The 23,422-nt window shown below is 39.2% G+C and overlaps 1 protein-coding gene across 4 annotated transcripts in view; it reads right to left on the bottom strand.

The window, feature by feature from the left end:
- MCPH1 (microcephalin 1) overlaps window positions 1-23,422 on the bottom strand; it is a 211,992-nt gene that overhangs the window by 164,156 nt on the left and 24,414 nt on the right. For all 4 annotated transcript variants that reach the window (XM_067532028.1, XM_067532029.1, XM_067532030.1 and 1 more), the window contains 2 exons: window positions 15,541-16,857; window positions 10,822-10,934 (listed from right to left, as the gene is read on the bottom strand). In XM_067532028.1, the coding sequence (XP_067388129.1) occupies window positions 10,822-10,934; window positions 15,541-16,857 (1,430 nt within the window). The remainder of the gene's footprint in view (window positions 1-10,821; window positions 10,935-15,540; window positions 16,858-23,422) is intronic.

Genomic DNA, 23,422 nt, shown 5'->3' with positions numbered 1-23,422 from the left:
AATCAAGTTCTAATGGCATTTGTGTGCATTTTTATGGAATAAAATTAAGACTGATCTTTGAAGTTAGATATGAATGGAGATTGCTCCTAAATAAAGATGATGTTAGAGATACTGAAGGCCTAGAAAGAGTTAAATTTATCAGTTATGTTCTATTGATAGCAATGGCATAAAGAGTGCCTTGCCTGTAGAAATGAACTTTTGGTTTTTTGACTTCAAACAATATTTCATCTGAAGGTACCAAGTTTTCTGCATTTTGAGTTAAACTTTCATCTTGCAACTTAATATTAAGAGCTTTTAAATTTTACTTAAAAATATTCTCAGAGTTGTAGTCCAAGTAAATACTTGTTTCCTACCACTTTCTTCTACTTTAAGCATACTGAGTCATGTAGATAAATATGTATACTAATGTACAGTAACCACTAAACATTAGTCACCCATTAGTAGTATTATTAGCAGCTTTCATACTTAGTGCAGTTAGAATGAGAAACCCTTCCGAGAGCATAAAGGGGCATGGCCCAACTGCCTCTTATTTCCTTCACTAACAGAAATCTAGTTGTTAATTTCCATGTAGTGGGGAAGGAGGATGGATCATGGAATATATATAGAAAATACATCTTGGAGACCTTCAGTTACTGTCAGGTAAAGTAACTTCATGTGATTGTCCATATGTACTCCACTCCTGGAGACTTCCAGGCAGTGTTCCCATGTAAGGAAGTTGGACATTGAAGGATTCTTGAGGAAATAAAGATCAAAGACCTGCCTTGGAAGCCTCTCCCATTGCAGACTGGTTAGCAAAAGTATGGATTAAACACCATATAGTATCTCTACAAATTTCTGCAATGAGAACATTTCTAAAGGAAGCTGCCAAAGAAGCCTGAGTACAGTGAGCTTTTATCTGAACAGCAGGATAACATTGAAAGATATTGAAAAGAACACATGGCTAATGGTTTGAATCATCAGGCCAGCTAACATAACATACAAATCCCATGCAGGAGATGGCTCTCTGACTGGAGAGAATAACTGCACTGCCCCATTAAAAATGTGAGCACAAATACTTTGTGATTTTGAATATGTGGATAGTAAGCAGTTATAGCAGCTAGATGTACTTTCATCAAGCTAAGTGAGAGTTCAGATGATTTAAAAAAAGGAAATAGTCCAGAATAAACTGGGATTCCTTTCAGAAAAGGTTACATGATATTGTTGTGCCCAAATGGTGAGCCTTTTCCATTTGTCATTATAGATAGATCTTACAGAGTGTTTTCTCCTATCAGAATATTTTGGACATCCCTGGTGTAGGACCTCTCCACTTCATTTAAGCAACAAACATCCCAGATGCAAATGCTGTAGGTCTGAGTAAAGAGTTCTCTCATTTTGAGATCAAATCCAGAATCACAGAGGGGAGAAAGAAAGAGAGAGAGAGAGAGAGATTGGAGTCAAACAAAATTTATAACAGGCCTGAAAATCAAAATTGCCTGTGGCAAGCTAGTGCAATTAGGATCATTGTTTCAACCCCCTGTTTGGATTTTCAGTGTCTGCAGTAACAAAAATATCTGCAGATAAATACCTGAGGTCTCTTGACCATGGTATTAGAAGCATGGTAATTAGAGCTCTGTCCACCTCTCGTGCAAAAGTTGTCACATTTTTTGTTCACCTCTGTAGTAAGTAGGTCTATAAAATCAGGTGACCGCACTTCTGGGAAATCTGCAGTCTATGAATAACTGAAGTCTATGAACTTTTATTAGTCAGAAGAAAATGTTCCTGCTCAGACAAACTGCAACATATGATATGGCAACAGTGCTCATCAATCCTGTTAGCTGGATTGCTTCTTCACATTGGAGAGATGAACTGACTCCTGCCTGCCAGTTTACATAACACACTGTGATGGTGATTGTTTATCAACACCTATAAGGTTTTGCTCTATGTGGAAACGGAGAGAAAAACTCTCTGATAGGTTCGGTTTGGGATACGGGGGGTTAAGCGAGACAGTGATGATTCTAGGGGTTTGCTTAACCAATAAACCCTTTATTTTATAATAAACAATTATATCCTTATAATAAACAGTTCTATTTCTACAATAAACAGTTTCACAGCAAGCAATTGCACAGCAAACAGTGATAGCAAAGGGCAGGAGAACTCCGTGCACGAAAGGACAAAATGTGCCACCCAAGACTTTAGCGTTTTGTGATCTCTTCTGGATCAACGCATGGCTGCCAGCATGTGACACTAGGGTGCCCGGTTTTGGAGTTCCCCAAAGAAGTTACAAGACAAACACAACAGAAAACAGTTAATCCATACTCACAAACATTATATACAGGTATACTATGCTGGCCAAATTCAGTTGCCGTTTGCTTTAGATACTGCAGATGGGAGAGAGCCACTGTGAGTGATCAGTTCACAGTGAAGCGGGCTAGGAAAGATGCGTCAGCCCGCCGAGCTGACACGACCAGGAGATATGCAGGATGCCGGGTGGATTCAATTCCTCTCTGCCCTCTGCCACCTGGGTTTGAACTTTTATAGTTTCCCCTGGTCAGCAGAGCTAAGCCCCATTGGTTGCTATTTGCTGTATGACCTTCTAAGGTCATGGCTTGGAGTTTAGCCAACCAGGTGCTCCTGGTTTCCCGGGCAGGTATGAACCAGCCAACCAGGTGATTACAATTATCCTGGGCAGTTGCTGACCACGCACCAGCAGGTGGGGTCACTTCATTTCCTTATAAGGAGACAGGTACATGCGGCTTGTGCTGCTGAGTCAACCCTCCCTAGGCTGCCTCTTTATCCACGTGGGGGGGGCAGTGCATGTGGTGCTGCAGACGCCACTATGCAATTCAGTCTCCACACTCTAGATCAGCGACAAGAATGCTAGACATTGCAAGGTGAATCGTCTTGAACTCCAGTACATTTATGTGTAGAAGGGATTTGTCCTTTTTCCAGTACTCGTGTCTGATGACTCCTGGGGAGTAGCTGGGGGATACTGGCCTGGGGAGTATCTGGGGGAGGTGAATGCAAACTCCCTACCTCCAGTTATGCAAAAAACCCCAAACCCATCTTTTTGAAGCTACACCCTGAATAGTGAGCTATTGTCTGATGATCACCTGCTACATTAAGCCAAGATCAAAGGCACTAGAGATGTATAAAGGAAAGACTGAACTATTGATGGCTGTTCTGGTTCTGAATCCAAGACAAATTATGGACTCATTACTACAGGGAAAACCCACTTTTGGATATTGAAGGACTGATACCTACCAGAGCCCAATGATAAGCTGCGGTAAGCTTGTTATAGCATGCATATAGGCTCTTTCCTTATTTTTAATAAGTTTCTCTCTAATGCTTTCACCTTAAGAATAAATATGCTTGCTTAAAATATGCTGTGGGGTATTTATTTATTTTTTGATTACACTGCTTACAGCCTTCAAAGAAAAAATATCTCAGTGTAAGCAGGGAACCATGCAGCCTGGAAAAACTCTAGTCAGGAAGGAGGGAGGCACAGGTCTATACCCAAAAGAGGTGATGGCTGAGGAGTCAAGAAGCTAGAATGGGTGCCCTTGAGAGACCCCGGAGGGGAAATACAGGTGCAGTTGCCCTGAACTAGGACACCCTGTATTGATGGCATTGTATTCCAATTTACAAATGCAGATATTTCTTCTGGGCTGGATGGCTCAAGATGTGGACTTGTATAACTGGATGTTGAGAGCTGTGAATCTAGGGAAGGAATTATTGTAGTTAGTCAACAGTCTGAATTTTATTCACTGAATGAACGTATTGAGTTCTTTTAGATACATAACAGTCCTCCAATCTTCCTTGATTTTTTGGAATAAGGAAGAAATTAGAGTAGAAATCAATTCCCCTAAATTGATGAGGAACATCTTCTATAGCTCTGAGAGATCAAACTGTAGAATTTTCTTGTGAGAATGATTGCTGAAAAGAGAAGAGAAAGAAGGGTGGGCAGAGTCTGGAATTGAATAGAGTAATCAGTCCAGAGTTACCCAACATTTTGATGGAATACTATTTCAGGATTCCTATAAATAAACAAGACAGTCTCCAAAATGGGCAGAGGAAGGAAAGTGACCCACAATGACTGGTTCAGAGCTCTCAACATCAATTCCAAACTTGCTGCCTGATGGTTGGCAACACTCAAAGAAGTAGATGCAGTTGAAGTGTACAAAAACCTCTTGTGGAAACACTTTCTAACAGGTTCAGAAGACTTGTGATATGTAGAATACAAAGGTTGCAAAAAAAAATTAAAAAAACAAAAACAAAAAAACCACCAAACCAAAAACCACCCCACCCTGCATCAGGCTGCCTATATATAAAAATAAATAGTGAGTGTATACTCCCAACAATCAAAGTTGCACGAGAGTCCTTAAAAGTTCGTAGACTGTCATCTGTTCTAGAACTAAATAGCTTTGAGCCCTTCAAATGATAAGTCCTCAATAGTACACTGAGTCATGTGGGATACCCAAAGATTGTACCAAGACACTCACCTCATTTTTATACATTTCACCATGGAATAAGCTGCAGTGTCTGATGCACCTAGTGCAGCTTGAAATGATATTCTGGAGACTAGCTGTCCTTCATTAATCAGGGACTATAGTTCTGATCTGGATTCCTATGGTATTTTGTTAAGGAACTCAGAGACCCTATTCCAGCAAAGTGTTCTCTTTAGAATGGAGAGCTTGATTATTTGAGATTCTCATTTAAGACTGGCAGAAGAATAGCTCTTCCTTCCTATTCAGTCCAGATTCTTGGGTTCCTCTTTCTCTTGCATGGACCTTAGTTGTCGTATGCACCTGAGCTGCTGAGCCTACAACTGAGCCTGATACAGTGTATGTATAGAATTATTATAACCCCAATGATGGGACTGGATATCTTTTACTGATATTTTTAAAAACAGTAGAAATTATGGCTGGTGTTTGCTATAAGAGCAGAGCTGATTCCAGGAGACCCTTAGTAACTGACATTGTTTGTCAACTCACTACTTTTACTGGGATCTCTAATGTTTCAGCCAACCTCTTCAAAAGCTCCTGAAATGTTTTACTCATCAGGTGATGTAGGAAAGATCGGATCATGAAGATGAGATATTGGCTTCTTCAGGTGAAGACGATGACAGTGCAGCAGGAGGAGGATCAGTTTGATGAGTAAGGTTATGCTGCTGACCTGGAGAAATGTGAGGCTGCTGTTCTGCAGGAGATGCAGGGGACTTGACAGGAGATGGTAACTATGGTTAGAATGTGTAGATTACACCAGTCATAAAAGCATGTATACTGGACAGTACACTGGACAACCGCGGAGTATCAAAAAGCCCATGTTTATTCCTTAGCAGTAACTTTTCTTTTTAAGAGGGTCCCTGAGAAGAAGATCTCTCCTTTCTCTCCCCGAGAGGAACGACAGTGAGCCCTATCCCTTTCTGAGGATTGTGAAACAGAAGCCATTGCCAAAGGAGAAGATGCAGCAGGCACCTGTGTCATGGAAACTATCGGTGCACTTTTAGAAGAGCAAGACTATACTGACAAATGGATCTGGAGCTCCTTGATCCAAAGGTTGGTCCTCACAGATTTATCTAACAAGAAATGTATTCAACCTAGCCTCCCCTAGCTCTTTGAGTTAGTTGTGAAACCAAACAACATACAGAATATTTGCTAGTAATGTGTCACTCACCTAAGAAAATAAACGTGTTTCTTATGGATAGTCCTCAAAGAGGATCTGTCTTTGGGCCCAGGAGAGTGCCCGCTACTCTCATGGGCAGCCCTAGAAGAAGAGTCGTGGGGCTTAGATGATGAAGGCTCCGTTCCAAGGCACATGCTGGGGGGGCACTGCTGGTCAGCTGAGGCCAATGTACTGAGAGGTCTCCCTGGCCTAGATCAAATAGGGGCCTCATAGCCTTCTCTATCAGGTGCCTTCATAAGTGAAGCTCTCAGGCTCCTCAAGTTCCAGGTGGGAAGGAGCAACAGTTATCTTTGCAGAGATATGCATCTCACTCAGACAGTACAGGCATCACTTATGTTCAACACTGATGGAAAAGGAGTGAGGGCTGGAGATGCAATTCTTGAAACCCAGTTAACATAGTGACAACCTTTTCACTTGTGAGAAAGTATTAAAATCAATTACCATTCAAAATATTTTTATGGGCATCCTGATTCTCAATAATGTTTTGAGAGAAAACTATCCTTTATACAGTCTCCCAGACTGCTTTAAATAGACTAAATAATGACAAGCAGGCCACATGTCAAAATTAATATCTGTAACTACAGCAGCAGCAAACACAGCCTAATACAACAGGAATTCTGCAGAACCACTCTCAGGGCAGGTTTACACTACTGCTTAAGTCAATCTAACTTATGTCGCTCCGGGGTATGAAAAAGACACCCCCCGAGTGATGCATGTTACAGCGACCAAAGCTATGTTGGTGGGAGACGCTCTCCCGTTGGCATAGCTTTTGCCTCTCACAGAGCTGGTGTAATAATGCTGACGGGAGAGCACTCTCCCATTGGCATACAGTGTCTTTACCAGACATGGAGCTGCGTCAATATAGTGCTTCTAGCATAGACCTTCCCTTAATGACATTTAAAAGACAATTTAAGCACCTCATTATTCCCATATACAAGTCCAGAGGTTTGTGCTTCTGGTGGACTGACTTACTGTATTCAGAATAGCTACAGAAAGTCATTATCTTCATACTGTTTATTTCCAACCTTGACAAAAGGAAATTTAGGTTTAAAAAAGATTTTAAAATAAATGTCCTTAATATCCTATTTTATTAAACATGAAATAAAAATATTGGTATTTATGCTGCCTTCCCCACCCCCACACTTACAATTTTCAACAATGAATGTAGATTAGTCAGTTTCTAATCAACTTCACTTTCTCATTCTCAAATACTAGCCCAATGCTGCAATCTTTGAGTTGCAAACATTAAAAGGACCTGCTTACTTGTATTTAAGAGCGGTGCTGGATATGGATTGTTTTTAATGTTTTCCTGGTAGTTTTATAACAACTTTATTTAAAAAAAAAAAAAAAAAAAAAATCTAACCGTCTGGTTTCAAGCTTGACCCACCAATGTCCCTTTAAAATTCTATTACAAAATATTTGCTGAGGAATGTTAAAAGGTTTGCTTTATCAGTTGTGTGTATAGCTGCATATACACACATACATTTTCCATTGTGATTATGTGAGCATATATTTGATTTACTATATGTATGTATGTATGTAAACTTAATGCAGGCTAACAAAAGCAAATGAGTCTGAATAAATTTTCTTGTAAGGCTAAGTTCTTTTATGATGTTTAAATTTGGAAGGAGTAGACTCGTGTCCCTGATTTGGATCTGTAGAGCAACACCACAACCTGAACATTATAAAACAAAAGATATTGTCATTCTGGGAGCAGCAGCAGGCTGTGCAGCCACATTATTGGCTTTTGCATCAAGGACTTGTGCTCCTTTTAAATGTAGTCCAGGATTTACTATCACACCAGGAAGGTTGGCTGCAGGGACAAAGCACCTCACATCACTGTACAGCAATGCTCTTTGGCTAGCACTTGAAACTTCAGCACCTCACAGAAGGCTTTTAGCAACATGCAGAAACAGGCCTTAGTGAACACCAGAAAGAGCCATGTTCGATCCATTTGACTAAAATGGATTTACCTCAATGTTTGGACTGAAATGAGGTGAAGGAGGGGAAGAGTCAATAGGAGGACCCTGGACTTCCAAATAAAGTAACAGCTTGTTATGTATAAATCTTATACATAACTACCAGTAAAACATACATCTCATAGGAAGTTATGATGGGAATCCAACTGTCAGTCTGTACCATATTAAAATTCTGGATGCTTTGAACTTTAAGCTAAGACTTGAGTTCCATTAGACTGGAAACCATAGCAATTTATGAATTTTTGAAAGATCCTTGTGAATCTGTACTGTGATGAGATTGGATTCTGCTATTCCGCTTGTATATTGCATTTTGTAATATGATTAATCCTAAAAAAAGCAAAAAAAGTTAAGATAAACAAGGGTCCCCAAAATAATAAAGAGCAATGAGATAAAATTGGAAATATTGTAGGCACTTGTGGTAGTAAATAATTTACACAGACTAAAGACGAATGAATCAGTGACAACAAATCTGCTACAGAATTTCAAACATTACTATTGTAAATAGTCCTAACAAGATTCAATGGTGATATTTTCTAGGGATGCAAGATCTCATGCTTTTGAGGCAAACTATGTGGTGGTTCTGATGACACTAAGATGGGGGGAGTGGTAGATACCCTGGAAGGTAGTGTGGAATCAAAGAATTAATCATAAAATTTATTAATAGAATGCCTGGTCTGAAACTGGTCATAGAAGGCCTGGCCTGAAGTTGTAGCCTGAAACTGAAATAGAAGCCCCAGGCTAAACCATTAACAGAATGCCTCAACTGAAATTAGGATAAAGATATTAAAATCCCACACGAGATCTCTGAACAACACCCCAGGGGCAAGTCTCTGTTATGAGCCTTAAGCCTTATTGAAGTCTGAACAGACTTCACCTGTTTCGATAAGTACCAGTACCTGCCCCCCCTTGTCTTACTGGCCCCATAGAAACTTACTCCATACAAATTAGCATTTGAACAGGTATTGTGTAACCACCCATCTTCAGCTGTTAGCCAGGGTTCCTGAAAACCTGATTGTATAATCAAGTGACTCATTGGGCATTCCTGTGAGGGTGTCTGGTGTGCCCCACTGTGCATTGTGATTGTCTTTCCTGTTAAGTATAAACTGTTAATCAAATTCCACTATACGATCAATGTGTAAATGAACCTAAGCAACCCCTATATAAGTCTTTTGTATCTGGTAGCCAGGTGAAGTACATTTGCCCAGCATCCAGACATGCTACTTGACTTCCCTATAGCCACCTGGGTTTTCCCTATGGCTATAGTATTCCCCATAGCTATGGTTATGTGATTGTGTGTGTCACAATTAAAGCTGCACCCGATCCAACTTTAAAATGTAGCAGTGTGATTCTTTTCCACGACAGTAGGGATAGGATACAGAAGGACCTAAACAAACTGGAGGATTGGGCCAAAAGAAATCTGATGAGGTTCAACAAGGACAAGTGCAGAGTCCTGCACTTAGGACAGAAGAATCCCATGCACAGCTACAGACTGGGGACCGACGAGCTAGGCAGCAGTTCTGCAGAAAAGGACCTGGGGGTAACAGTGGATAAAAAGCTGGATATGAGTCAGCAGTGTGCCCTGGTTGCCAAGAAGGCTAATAGCATATTGGGCTGCATTAGTAGGAGCATTGCCAGCAGATCGCGGGAAGTGATTATTCCCATCTATTCGGCATTGGTGAGGCCGCATTTGGAGTATTGTGTCCAGTTTTGGGCCCCCCACTACAAAAATGACGTGGACAAGTTGGAGAGAGTCCAGTGGAGGGCAACAAAAATGATTAGGGGGCTGGAGCACAAGACTTATGAGGAGAGGCTGAGGAAACTAGGCTTGTTTAGCCTGCAGAAGAGAAGAACGAAGGGGGATTTGATAGCAGCCTTTAACTACCTGAAAGGGGGTTCCAGGGAGGATGGAGCTAGGCTGTTCTCAGTGGTGGCAGATGACAGAACAAGGAGAAACGGTCTCAAGTTGCAGGGGGGGAGGTCTAGGTTGGACATTAGGAAAACGTTTTTCACTAGGAGGGTGCTGAAGCACTGGAATGGGTTACCTAGGGAGGTGGTAGAATCTCCACCTTTAGAAGTTTTTAAGCTGCAGCTTGACAAAACCCTTGCTGGGATTATTTAACTGAGGTTAGTCCTGCTTTGAGCAGGGGGTTGGACTAGATGACCTCCTGAGGTCCCTTCCAACTCTATGATTCTATGATCAAGAAGAAGAATTTTGAAGAATTAGTGGACCAGAAACCTTCAAATCTATCAACAGCTGCAATTTCAGCCAGTCTGTTTTCTTTCTTTTTAAAGAGAATCCATCGGTGAACAGTTAAAAGAATAAAGTAGCATATAAGGAAATAAAGTTATAATTTCACCCAAAGCAGCCATTGGTCCATCTAGTCCAGCATCCTGCTACCAAGAGTGGCATTTAATTTGGAAGCTATCTAATAACTGCATTTAATACTTCAGTGTAGAAGGAAAATAGGTCTTTTGATCAGCAGATCTCTTTGAAACACTTCAAACAGACATCCATTGAAACAAATGACCTAGCGTTCTATCCTGCTTTAGTTGATTTATATTTCATCTCTTCGGGTGATTTCGTCTGTTCAAGAAACTTCAACCATCTTTATCTTCATTCTGCCATTTGCTACACATTGTGTAAATGTACTTTCACCAGTTATATTTGCTGCTAATCAATTTCACATTTACCCAGAACAAGGTTTTTAAAAAGTGAAAAACTAAAAGGATTAAATGACAGAGTAGTTCAATACTGATTCTTCATCTTCAAAGTTTTATATTCAAGTCCTGCTTGAACCATAAATTGTTTAGTATTACACAGAAAATAGAAGTGAAACCAACTTTGTTTAAATGAATGCTTCTGCTTTTAAATGAATATGACTGCTAAAGACAGCACAATTGGTAGTTCTCTGGTAAAGAGAAGGCTAAAGGCACCTTTTCCAGGTCATATTAAAGATACACTGACAATCATATGATGTAGTTCATACAAAGTCAAGCCTCATTAGAGTAGGACTTTTTAGGCCTTCCTATCTAATATTCACCCAAATTGTAAACAAAAAATATAGAAAATTCAATAGATCATTTTACATTAAAAGATAAAACTTTCATTTATATGCAAAGATGTTAAAATCATTTATTACATATAAAAAATGGTCTTGACATTGGGTTCATGTAAACTAACCTTTTTGATGTTCCCAGTTTTCTTTGATTCTCCATAGGGCTTATTTTTTTTCTCATTAAAAACTTCACAAGAGCCATCTATAGCCTCACATACTGAAATTTCATGTTCAACACCTAGAAACCAAGTTTATTAGAAGTTTAGAACCTTGGAGGGAAAGCAAGATGCAAACTGGTAAAAACATTCTAAAAAAGGTTTTGGAAATCTTTTTCCCCCCAAATTTTTCCACCAAATACGATTAAAACATTTGCAAAATAGTATTTGCAGGTTAATATTTGTGTTGTTCACTTCTCTATTTCACACAAACTATGACAGTGAGTTTACACTCCCTATGTCTCCAGTTTAGCTTCACAATTTCTAGTCTTATACGCAGTGCCACAATGATACAGTATGTGGATTTCCAACAGAGGAAATACAAAAACCCTACAAAGACATTTTAATTTGGAAAAATATTAATTTCTCTGTATGTACACAAAGCCTAAATTTGGGGGCCTAATGTTTGAATTTTTCCTTAAATGTCAATGTTCATTAGTCTGTTTAAAATGAATTGGCAGTCTCTGGTCTATTTTCAAACCACACCCCCAAACACAATTGGACCTTGTCAGCAGGTAGAGGATTAAATGGGCATAGAGAGAAAGCAAGCTTCTACTCTAAAGATGGACCTCCAGAAGAGGAGAGCACCTAGATAGGAAGGCTGATAGAACGAAGCATTCACTGTCATTGCATATGTTGTATCTGTTGTGATTTAATAACTTTCAGTCTCCAAGGCTGTCAAAAACACTTCGAGAAGTTAATATGCCTGAGTAATATGTATGCACTTTGATCAATCTTTTGATAAACACAGATTTAATTACTGAAGATTTAACTAGATCAGTTTTGCGAATTTCGTTTACTGGAGTCTAGTCTAGGACACTGCACATTTCTCATTTCAAATGAAAGCATACAGTCTTGTTAAAGAAAGTTTAGTGCTCCAGGTGTTCTAAATTCAACTCCCCCCCAAATAAGCTGATTTTTTATCTGTTAGAGGATAAAGTACTAAAGTATACTAAATCAATATTCATGAATTTAACAGCATTTAAAATTTGACCAAGCCAAATAAATCCTATAAGGGAATGTAAAAATAAAGTAAAATGTAAACTTTCAAATTATATCAACTATCCAAGAACTCCCAACCTTCTTGAAAAAATGTTTAAAAGGACAAAAATATGGCAAGTAATTTAAGAACAAAAAAGTGTCCTTTATCAATTATTTGTGTTTCAGTTTTAATCTAGTTAAGCATTCTGCCATTTCTTCTATTTAATGCGTGCACCTTACTCGCAACTTAGATAATAACATCAAAATGGCAAATTTTACTTTGATTTAGATTGTTACATTCTGGTTCTCATGCAACAGAAAGAAGCTGAGGAGTTTCAATTCCAACATTGCAGAGTAGTATTTATATAATGAAAAATCTCACTAAATCATGAAGGCATATACCTTAATATAACATTTCAAGTAAGATACTTTTATATACAAGAGCTAAAATTGGGATTTAATTTAAATTAACGTGTCCTTTTAAATAGAGTACCAATTACATAGCATTAGCATATTGATTTATTATAGATGATTTGAATTACATTTGTGTGTATGAGCCCCAATCATAGACCAGGATTCCATCAAGATAGGCATTATAGACAACTATTAAGCAGCCTATTTACAAGTAGAGGATTAAAAATATTAAGAAATATAATATGTAACTATTATAAACACACACAATCTTATGGTGTCTGTGTCTTTACAGAGGTAGAAAAGTTAAGAAGGTAGAGAAATTAAGGCTAGCATTTTCAAATTTGGATGTCTCAAATATCAGCAGTACTGAACACTCAGGGTTAAAACCTGGCCCCACTGAAGTCCATGGCAGAACTCTTATGGACTTCAATGAGGTCCAAGTATCCCACAGAGCAAACTCCAAGTAAATGGGACCAAACTTGCTGGTTGTCACTACAAGCAAATAGGAACCAGGAAGTGATTCCGGGACTCAACTCTTTAGCCTTGTGCTTAGTCCACAAGATTATAGCTGGCCAGAGCAATTAAGAACTTTTGCCAAGTAAGAGAATATACAATGAATATGGAAACAGTAAAGCATCCAAAAACACTCACCCAACCAAGTCCTAAGTTTGTAATTCAGAGAGACTAGAAATAAGTGTCATCTGAACAACTGAAGAATGTTTAATCAGTCTTAATCTATTAATGTTCCATTCCTTGCCTAACCTATCATTTATTGCTGTGGTTCTAAGGTAAATAGCTATAGGAATTAAATATCTCTGGGCAAGTGTTACCATTCTAAACCACAGCAGAACACCAACTTATCTAACCGCTATCCCTATAAAAAAAATGAATCACAACCAGAGTGATGGATATTCTATACAATGTATAGTTTAATTAAGTTTGAACTACAAAGAAGTTTTACATGTTTTGATAACTAACAAACCCATTAGGCTTCTTGCTGCATTTTCATTAACCCTTATTCACAGATGAGGAAACCACTAATTCTCTCCATTGTATTCAGCACAAATCTAAGACCTTGATATAAATGTCACTAATCACAGAGCACTATAAGATGGCTATATGTAGCTTAAAAAAAAATCATTGAGGGATAGAAGTCTCTCCTTCCCCAAAACAATTACATAGACAAGAGGAATCTTATTTTAGGGAGATGTTTTATTTGAGTCTCTCATGGCTACTAAATAATTTCTACTGCTCTTGCATTTGTGCTTCTCCTGCACGTAACATATCCCTAGCAGCAGAGCAAAACTAAGCACTGTCAATTTTATTCCTGCAAAACTCAGGAAGAGACATGGACAACAGTGGGAACAGAGCCCTATAAAATTGACCTCCTTAGGAATTTGTGCATGGTTTTCAAAGTCAGAGCAGGGGGTCTGACTTGTCAGACCCAAAATTTCACTTGCATGCAATGCTTGTGCACTCACAACTATGGTCATAGATGGTTTGCACATGAACATTTTGTCAGTTGCTCATGCATGTTTTAATGGTGGGGAAATAACACATGCCGGCAGACAGAATTGAGGATCCACTGAAAATAAGTATCCTCTCATGGAAGTCAATGGGAATTTTGCCAATAACTGAAAAGAAAAGATGTGAGGCCAAATCTGTTTCTCTAGATTTCAAACTCTAGCATATCAGAGCAAAAAAATGTAAAAGGGATAGATCTATTATGCACAAAGTAGATCAGCTCTGTCATCATGGATATTGGATTACTTTTTGTCTATGTTTCAGGAGAAAAATCAAAGATGGGTGAAAGGTCAAAGATGTATTTTATCAGATTTTTTTTCAGAATTTTAAAAAGCAGCAGTTTCCTCTCTGATAGCTCTAATTTATATTTGCATGTAACACTTTTTCAAACAATAACCTAGAATATAGGAACACAAATTAAAAAGTTATAAATCAGTTTTTACTATTTCAACATAAACTGCAACAAGTACATTCTCCTGCATTGGAAGGGTAATTCACAAATCAATCCAAAATAAAAAGGACGGCTTTATTTACAAAGCATCAATATTTAATAAACACTGATTCATAGTTTGTTACAATTCTCCACAGTAGTAATCTAAAAATTTAAGTGGGACTCGTGTTTCACATAACTTTATATCCTGTAGCTCTATTTGATCCTGTAGCGAAGTCACAAGGCTGAACTTGTGACGACAGAACCGCCTCCCAAGAAAACAGGTGACAAGGTAAATGTCAGATAACATCATTAGATCAAGTAGAATTGGAATAATGTAAGTTCTTAACAAAAAACAAATATTTTCAAATAGCAGCAGGAGGTAGAAAAATGTGAAAGCTCAATAAATTGATTTTGTCTTTTCAAGTTTGCCAAAATATCCAAGTTCCTCTTTGAGGGAATTAAAGCAGGGTGCCCCAGAAAGATGCTCATTTTTGGATTTTGATACTTATTTTATTAATTAAGCCAAACCAGCAGCATGCAGGTTAGAGGTATCTCCTACAACCTATATTTAAAGGTTCTCTGCCAATTTAGTTTTTTTCCATGATTCATAATCACCTATATGCTTACTATGCACAAAAACTTAGCATGAAATTTTTTATAAAATTTAGACATATCATTACATCACTTGTTTGCAGAAGTCTAACTAAATTTACAAAATGCAATAAGAAAGTTTTCCCATATTCAAAAGTCAAAAATATCAAATTTTAACAATAGCGTACCACAACAGGCAGAAATGTTTTGCAGGGAAATTCCTAGGGTATCATGTACCATATTAGTATATTCTAATATCAGAATGGCTCTGGCAATTTTAAAACCTGCTTAAATGATTATCCAGTAATAAAAAATCCTGTGACTGTTAAACATTAAGCCTGCAACATATTAAAAAAACAAAACTGGGCATTCCATCTATATCTCTTGCACTCACTCTTCACCTCCATCGATACCGATGCCATGAGTTACAGCAATGCAAGTTTTCAACTTATATTTTTCTGGGGGACTCCCTCCACTCATTTTTACCACAATTTTACTTCAAGGTAGTTTTTATGATGGTAGATTAAAAGGAATATATCCCCTCCAAATTAAGAACTATCTTATATGGACAATTTGTAAAATCACAGTACAATAAAACATGATAATACTGTTTTTTAGGATACACAAGAAAAATGGCACGGGGTTTTTATAGGGTGCCAAATACCAGGGAAAAGAAGTTCACATACTTGGACTGCACTTTTTGAGCAGCATTTCCTTCTCTCCTGTTGACTTTTCTGTATTTGTAGAATCTGGATATTCTTTTGGCTCCACTGCCCCCATTTTGTCACTTTTTAAAGTATTTGATGCCATCAATACAGTATTTTCTTCTGGTACTCTAGTTTCTGAAAGGTATTGTTTTCTCTCAACAGGATACTGCATTTTAGAATTTAGTTGCACAAGCATTTTTAATGCATCCTGATGCTGCATCTTTGAATTTTTACTTGTATGGAGCAACTTATCAGTAGTTTGAGGGCAGCTATTTGTGCTGGTTCTGCAGGATATTTTCTGAATATTTTGATGCAGTTGATTCAGAGGGCTAGAACCCACGGTTTCTGAAGCCTCAGTGTTTACTCCATCCGACATGCAGTTTAAGGTCACACATGCTGTACTTTCTGAACTTGTTAGCTTGCAGTCACTCTCTGCTGAAATACTGCTTGTCTGAACAGTTCTTTTCCTTTTTTTGATAAGATCAGCGCACTCTTTATCTGACCCTTCAAGCAATCTATCTTGTTTGTGCTTTAAAAAGCCTCTTTTGCAACTCATTTCAGGAGCAACCGGCAATTTTTCCTGAACTTGCAAAGGAAAGTGTTTTACTTGCATTTCACTTTTATTCAAATTAGAAGGTGAAAAAAAGTCTTCATATGAAGATTCCTCTATGTTTGATGACTTGTTACATGTAGTTATTGCTAGAAGAAACTCATTTTCAGACCCTCCCTTACATGATGCTGAGGTGGTCAATTTCATACTATTTCTTTCTCTTTTTGACTTCCCCTTTATTTTGTATCTGACAGTAGAATCACTTGGGTCAACAGGAATATTTATGTCAACTGAACGCATATTAATAGAATCTTCACTGCTCCTTAATGAATCAAACTGATTACCTTTGGTAACTACAGCAGCTTCCAATTGGACCATGTTTTGGGAGAGAGTGATGTGGCTCAAGTCTTTTTCTTGGAGAAAAGAACTTTTGGTTGAAACTGATGGAGAAGTCAAATTATCTTCATCACTCTGATTTTGGTTAGGAGACACTTCATATTCTCTCTTTTTAGCAAATAGTTCACCTTCCAGAGAACACTGCGAAATTAGTTTTTTGTTTAAATATTTTCTGTTAGATGGTTTTGGAATTAAGTTTCCTTGGTCACTACTTGAAAACAGAAAATGTTCTGATGCAGGTGTAGAAACATAAATATCACTTTGAGCTGATGCTGGTTTCTGATTTTTGTATTTACAGTTTCTCCAAATGTCATCAAAATTTGAGTTTAAAGAATCACTGATGTGCTCTTCTGAAAGACATTAAGAACAGCAGTATAAACATTTTAACAGAATGGAAAAGTACAAAGTTAAATAGTGAAGTATGTGGGAAGTTACTCAAAAGAGCTGACCCCAAGGATTTAGCCATATAATTAAATATTAACACTGGTATGGCTAAGATTTTTACTGAAATATTGAAAAAATGCATTTTTGTATTTCCTCTCTTACAATACACACTGTATAAAAAGTGTTTTTGTGGTGCAAGAATGAGATAACTTTAAATAATCTTTTCAAAACTCTAACCACCTGTGACTCAGAAACAACAGATTAGAAGAGTGTCTGATTATTCTAGAACTGCTTTGAGGAATCTGAGGCCCCTATGTCAAGACTTACATTTTCTGAAACATATACTCATTTATTGCAATAGCTATGTTTATAATGAAATGCTCTTCTCCAAGAGTTATAGTAAGTTTTATACGTATTGCACAAGTTTATTAGCTGTCTTCATATTATTTGCTTGGGGAAAGTGAAGAGGTTTAAATGTAAAACAAATTGCCATTTTTTAATGCACTTTTTAGGGCCAGTATGATATGGCTATTATCCTGATTTTAACTGAGTTGGAGGAGACAAGAACTGAAATTTCAAATGATGTCAACACGAGACAGCAGCTGAAAGTGAAATCCGTATTTGTGCTTAACTGACATCAACAAAAACAACGAGAGTTCTGTAGCACTTTAAAGACTAACAAATTTAATTTCAGCAGGCATAAGCTTTCGTGAGCTTCAGCTTACTTCCTCAGATGCAGTTGGTAGAAATGATACAGCAAATAGGAAACAACATATACATATCCAAGGGCATACATAACAATGGGGTAGGTGGATAAAAGCCGGGTACTTGAGGCCTAATGACAACCATTGAGTAGGAGGTGAGAATGGGTGATCAGAGCAAATTACTTCTTGTAATGAGATAGCCATTCCAAATCCCTGTTTAAACCCAGTTTGAATGTGTCAAGTTTGCAGATAATTTCTAACTCAGCAGTTTCTCTTTCAAGTCTGTTTTTGAAGTTATTTTTGGAGAAGTACAGCAACCTTCAGGTCAGTGACAGAGTATCCTGGGAGACTGAAGTGTTCTCCTCAGGCCCTATGCCACCAGCATTCCTAGCTATCTTCGTGATACCACTGACTTCCTGAGAAAACTACAATCCATCGGTAATCTCCCAGAAAATACCATCCTAGCCACTATGGCTGTAGAAGCTCTCTACAACATTCCACACAAAGATGGACTTTAAGCCATCAAGAACATTTTCCCTGATGATCATATGTCACACCTGAAAGCTGAACTTTGTGACTTTGTCCTGACCCACAATTACTTCAGATTTGGAGCCAATCTATACCTCCAAGTCAGTGGCACAGCTATGGGCACCCGCATGGCCCTAGTATGCCAACATTTTTATGGCTGACCTAGAACAACGCTTCCTCAAAACTCGTCCCCAAAAACCTCTTTTTTACCTATGCTACATTGATGACATTTTCATCATTTGGACCCATGGGAAAGAGTCCCTCGAAGAATTTCACTGGGATTTCAATAATTTCCATCCCACTATCAACCTCAGCTTGGACCAGTCCACACAAGAAATCCACTTCCTGGACACTACAATAAAAATAAAGGATGGTCACATTAATACCACCCTATACCGAAAACCAACTGACTGCAATATGTATCTTCATGCCTCAAGCTTTCATCCTGGACATATTACACGATCCATTGTCTACAGCCAAGCCTTAAGATACAACCGGATTTGCTCCGATCCCTCAGACAGAGACAAACACCTACAGGATCTCTATGAAACATTCTTAAAACTACAATACCCACCTGGAGAAGTGAAGAAACAAATTGACAGAGCCAGACGGGTACCCAGAAGTCACCTACTACAGGACAGACCCAAAAAAGAAAACAGAACACCACTGGTCATCACCTACAGTCCCCAGCTAAAATCTCTCCAACACATCATTAAAGATCTACAACCTATCCTAGCAGATGATCCATCTCTCACTCAGGCAGCGGGTGGCAGACCCATCCTGGCTTACAGACAGCCCCCCAACCTGAAGCAAATACTCAACAGCAACCATACACCCTACAAGAAGGCCAATCCAGGAACCTATCCCTGCAACAAACACCGTTGCCAGTTCTGCCCACACATCGACTCTAGTGACAGCATCAATGGTCCTAACCACATCAATCACACCATAAGGGGCTCATTCACCTGCACATCCACTAATGTTATATATGCCATCATGTGCCAGCAATGCCTCTCTGCAATGTACATTGGCCAAACTGGACTATCACTACGCAAAAGGATAAATGGACACAAATCAGACATAAAAAAAAATAACATCCATAAACCAGTCGGAGAACACTTCAATCTCCCAAACACTCTGTCGTTGACCTGAAATTTGCTGTACTTCTCCAAAAAAACTTCAAAAACAAACTTGAAAGAGAAACTGCTGAGTTAGAAATTATCTGCAAACTTGACACATTCAAACTGGGCTTAAACAGGGATTTGGAATGGCTATCATTACAAGAAGTAATTTGCTCTGATCACCCATTCTCACCTCCTACTCAATGGTTGTCATTAGGCCTCAAGTACCCGGCTTTTATCCTTTGTTATCTATGCTCTTGGATATGTATATGTTGTTTCCTATTTGCTGTATCATTTCTACCAACTGCATCTGAGGAAGTGAGCTGAAGCTCATGAAAGCTTATGCCTGCTGAAATTAAATTTGTTAGTCTTTAAAGTGCTAGAGAACTCTCGTTGTTTTTGCTGTATACAGACTAACACGGCTACCCCTCTGGAACTCTTGAACAAAGGGACACATATTAGATAAAATATAGGACTTCATTTTACATCTCAAATTAAGTTAATTTGAGTTAAAACAGCATCCTAAGCTTCTTCCTCAAACAACAGAAAAATGATTTGTATTATCACTTTAACCACTACCAGGCTAAAAATCTATATAACACAATTCATTCTACTAAAGTATTTGCATTTTGAACATTGTCTGAAGGAGATGCTGATGGAATTATTATTGCAGTTATATGACTAAATAGGTATCTGAGTTTTTCAGGGAATTATGGCAGAATCTTTCTACACTATAATGAACCTCTCCTTTTTCTTTGCTCATCATCAAAAGTGTGCTGGTGATGGCTTTCCTTTTGCAACAGATTCCTGATGGAACCTACAGGTACAGACAAAAAGATGGGGATCATAAGCTACTGGGAAAAAGATAGAGAGCAGCTTCTTCTTTTAAGAAAATGTTAATACCGCCCTTCAGACACTTATTTCTATATTGAAAGCAAAGTCACAGGAGGTCAGACCATCACAATAATACAACGTATGCTGCATTCACAGAAGCAGATCCACTCTTACATACCTATAACATTTTGCTTTCTTATTAATTATAGAATGCCCACATGGTACATTAGTGAAAGGCAAAACATTTGCATGAAGTATCTGGTACAGCGTAGTGTCAGGAGTCACACTACACCAGGCCACTGAACCGCCCCCATTATGACAATTCTTATGGCTGTGCAGATCCTACTTTCTACTGTGATGAGTTGTCATCATCTAAATCTAGCTCTTTGCTCTTGTAGCCAACATAGAAGCTATATCAAATACAAAAAAAAAAGCAGGAGGCCATAGTTACATGTGACACCAACGAGATGAATAGGCAAATAAGCATGGAAGAAAGCTGAGCAGGTCTCAACAAATTACACATCATTCCTAATAAGAGTCTAGTTTCTTAAGCAGCAGCCCTAATTACAACCTTTGATTAATCTGTAACAAAAAACAAAAAAACACAAAAAAAAAAATGAGCAAGAACATATTGTCATTTAATTTCTGCACTACTTTGCTGAGTACTTCAGTTTAAAATATACTCTAGCTCTCTCTTGAACTCAGATTTTTTTCAGTGACCTTCAATAAAATATTCCATACGTACATTACACTGTGTGTGGAAGTTTTGTAAGAGTATAAGGGTCATATTGGTCAGATCAATGGTTCATCTAACCCAGTATCCTATCTTGGCCAGTGACAGATGCTTCAGAGGAAATGAACAGAAGAGAAGGTTACTCACCTTGTGCAGTAACTAAGAGTCTTTGAGATGTATCCCCACATGGGTGCTCCCAGGGCCCAAGCATGTTTTTGGGGCCCACTACAAACTTGTAACAAGGGCCCCCTCCCACACACATACCCATGGGGGTTGCAGCCTGGGCCGGGTCCCTCAGGGTCTCCGGAGCCTGGTAAAGTGTACTCTTTTCCCCCCCATGTGGGGGCCCTGGGTGCTCCACTTTAGGTGGGGTAGTGCTTTTGCATCTGGAGTGGGAAATCTCCAATAGCAGTGCCCGTTGGACTGCACATGCGCACCTCTCCTGCCTCATGCAGTGCAAAGAAGTTATATATAGCCCTATGCGGTTCAACTGCCTTCAGTTCCTTCTCTGCCGCAGAGCTCATATGTTATGCTCCGAAGCAGAAGGGAGGAGGGCAGGTAGTGGAGCACCCATGGGGGGGAGGGGGAGGCACACATCTCAGTTACTGCACAAGGTGAGTAACCTTCTCTTCAAGTGAGGTCCCTATGGGTGCTACACTAAAGGTGATTACAAAGCAATGCCCCCTTAGTGGGATGGTTGGGGCTTCAGAGCTGCGTGTATAGCCAAGGACAAGACTGTACATCCAAGGATTGTGTCTGCAAAGGAATCCTGCAAGTTAGCAGCGCTGGGCGAAAGTATCTGAAGATGCCCACGTAGCCATCTTACATAGATCAGTATTTGGAACACTGTTCAGAAATTCAATGGAGATAGACAATGCCCATGTGGAGCATGTCCTTATTGATGTAGGAACTTGTTCATTAGAGAGTTCATATGTGAGGCATACGCACTGAGAGATCAATTTAGAAAGGCATCTTTTCAATATGGCATCACTCTTGGATCTTTCAGTGGTGGATGTGAATAGTTGTGATTTTCTGAATGGTTTTGTTCTGTTGAGGTAGAAAGACAATACAGACCTTATGTCAAGTGTATCGAGAGCTGCATCTCATTGACTGCTATGTGGTTTGGGAAAGAAAGTGGGGACATGTATGGGTTGGTTCAAGTGAAAAGATGTTATGACTTTGGGAAGAAACTTGGGATGTGGACAAAGTGTGACTTTGTCCTTGTGAAACATGGTATATGGCGGGTGAGCCACAAGGGCTGAGATTTCTCCCACCTGTTGGGCCAAGTTCATGGCAACGAGAAAGGCAGTTTTCATAGCTAGGTGTAAGTGTGATCATGTTGCCACTGGTTCAAATATTGGGTTTCACGAGAGATTGTAGGACTAGCTTTGGTTGCCAGGTAGGGATGGGGGCTCATGTTGGTGTGTGGAGGTTTTGAATGCCCTTCATGAAATGTTTAGCCATGGGATGTGTGAATATGGTGCACCCATCAGTAGGGTAGTGGAAGGTGGTGACTGTGGCTAAGTGTACTCTAAGCGAGCTGTTAGCTAGCCCCTTGTGTTTGAGTTGGAGAAGATAACTGAGAATGAATGGTAGTGAAGCCTGAGATGCTTCTATATGTTTTGAGGCACACCAGTATTGAAACCTATTCCATTTGTGAGTGTACGTGCGCCTAGTAAAGTCACATCTGCTATGTAGGAAGATATGCTTTACTTGATCAGAGCAGTCTATTTCCGGACCCCTGAACCAAGAAGGAGCCATGCCTTCAGATGGAGTATTTGTGGATTGGGTAATGGACACGACCATTGTCTTGTGAGAGGAGCCAGCATGTCGGAGGAAGACTGATGGGTTGGCACAGCAACATCTGGAGCAGGTAGGTGAACCATAATTGCTGAGACCAGGTTGGAGCTATCAGTATGATGTAGGATCGATCTTCCTGAATTTTGTGCAAGACTCAGAACAGGAGGGGACAGGAGGGAAATGTGTTAAGTCATGGTCAGTTCCCAGTTACAAGGAAAGCATCTCCTATTGATCCCCGACACAGGGTCTGCCCTGGAACAAAATTTTGGGCAACAGGTGTTCCAATGGGTAACAAAGAGGTCTATGATAGGATGGCCCCATTGGCGAAATATCAGTCGTAGTACTCTGGCATCCAGTTCTCATTTGCGTTCTTGGGGAAAGGATCTGCTCAATGTGTCTGACGTGGTGTTTTGGTGTCCTGGGAGGTATGCAGCTGAGATGGAGATGTTGTTTCAAGTTCCATAGTTTGACTGCTTCCGAGCATAGAGGGTGGGATCTCACTCCTCTCTGTCTGTTTATATAATACATGCAGGCAAGATTGTCTGTCATGATCCTTACTGACCAGTGTTTCAGGAGTGGCAAGAAGTGCCAGCAGGTATTGCAAACTGCTCTTAGCTCTAGAAGATTGACAGAGAGTGGGTGACCATCTGGCCTGTACCTTGTATTTCAGCAAATGGGCTCCCAAGCCGATGAGGGAAGCATTGGTGGTTAAAGTCATAGTAGGTGAAGGCTGCAGGAAAAGAACCCTGGCGCAAACGCTGTTGGGATGTGTCCACCAAAGCAGGGAGTCCTTGGTTTCTCTGGGCATGAA

This window comes from Emydura macquarii, unplaced genomic scaffold (assembly GCF_026122565.2).
Source record: "Emydura macquarii macquarii isolate MOO-44397 ecotype Brisbane River unplaced genomic scaffold, CSIRO-AGI_Emac_v2 contig_3238, whole genome shotgun sequence".
NCBI lineage: Eukaryota > Metazoa > Chordata > Testudines > Chelidae > Emydura > Emydura macquarii.
Note: the sequence above shows the minus strand (reverse complement) of the source record. Positions and strands in the feature narration are given on the sequence as shown.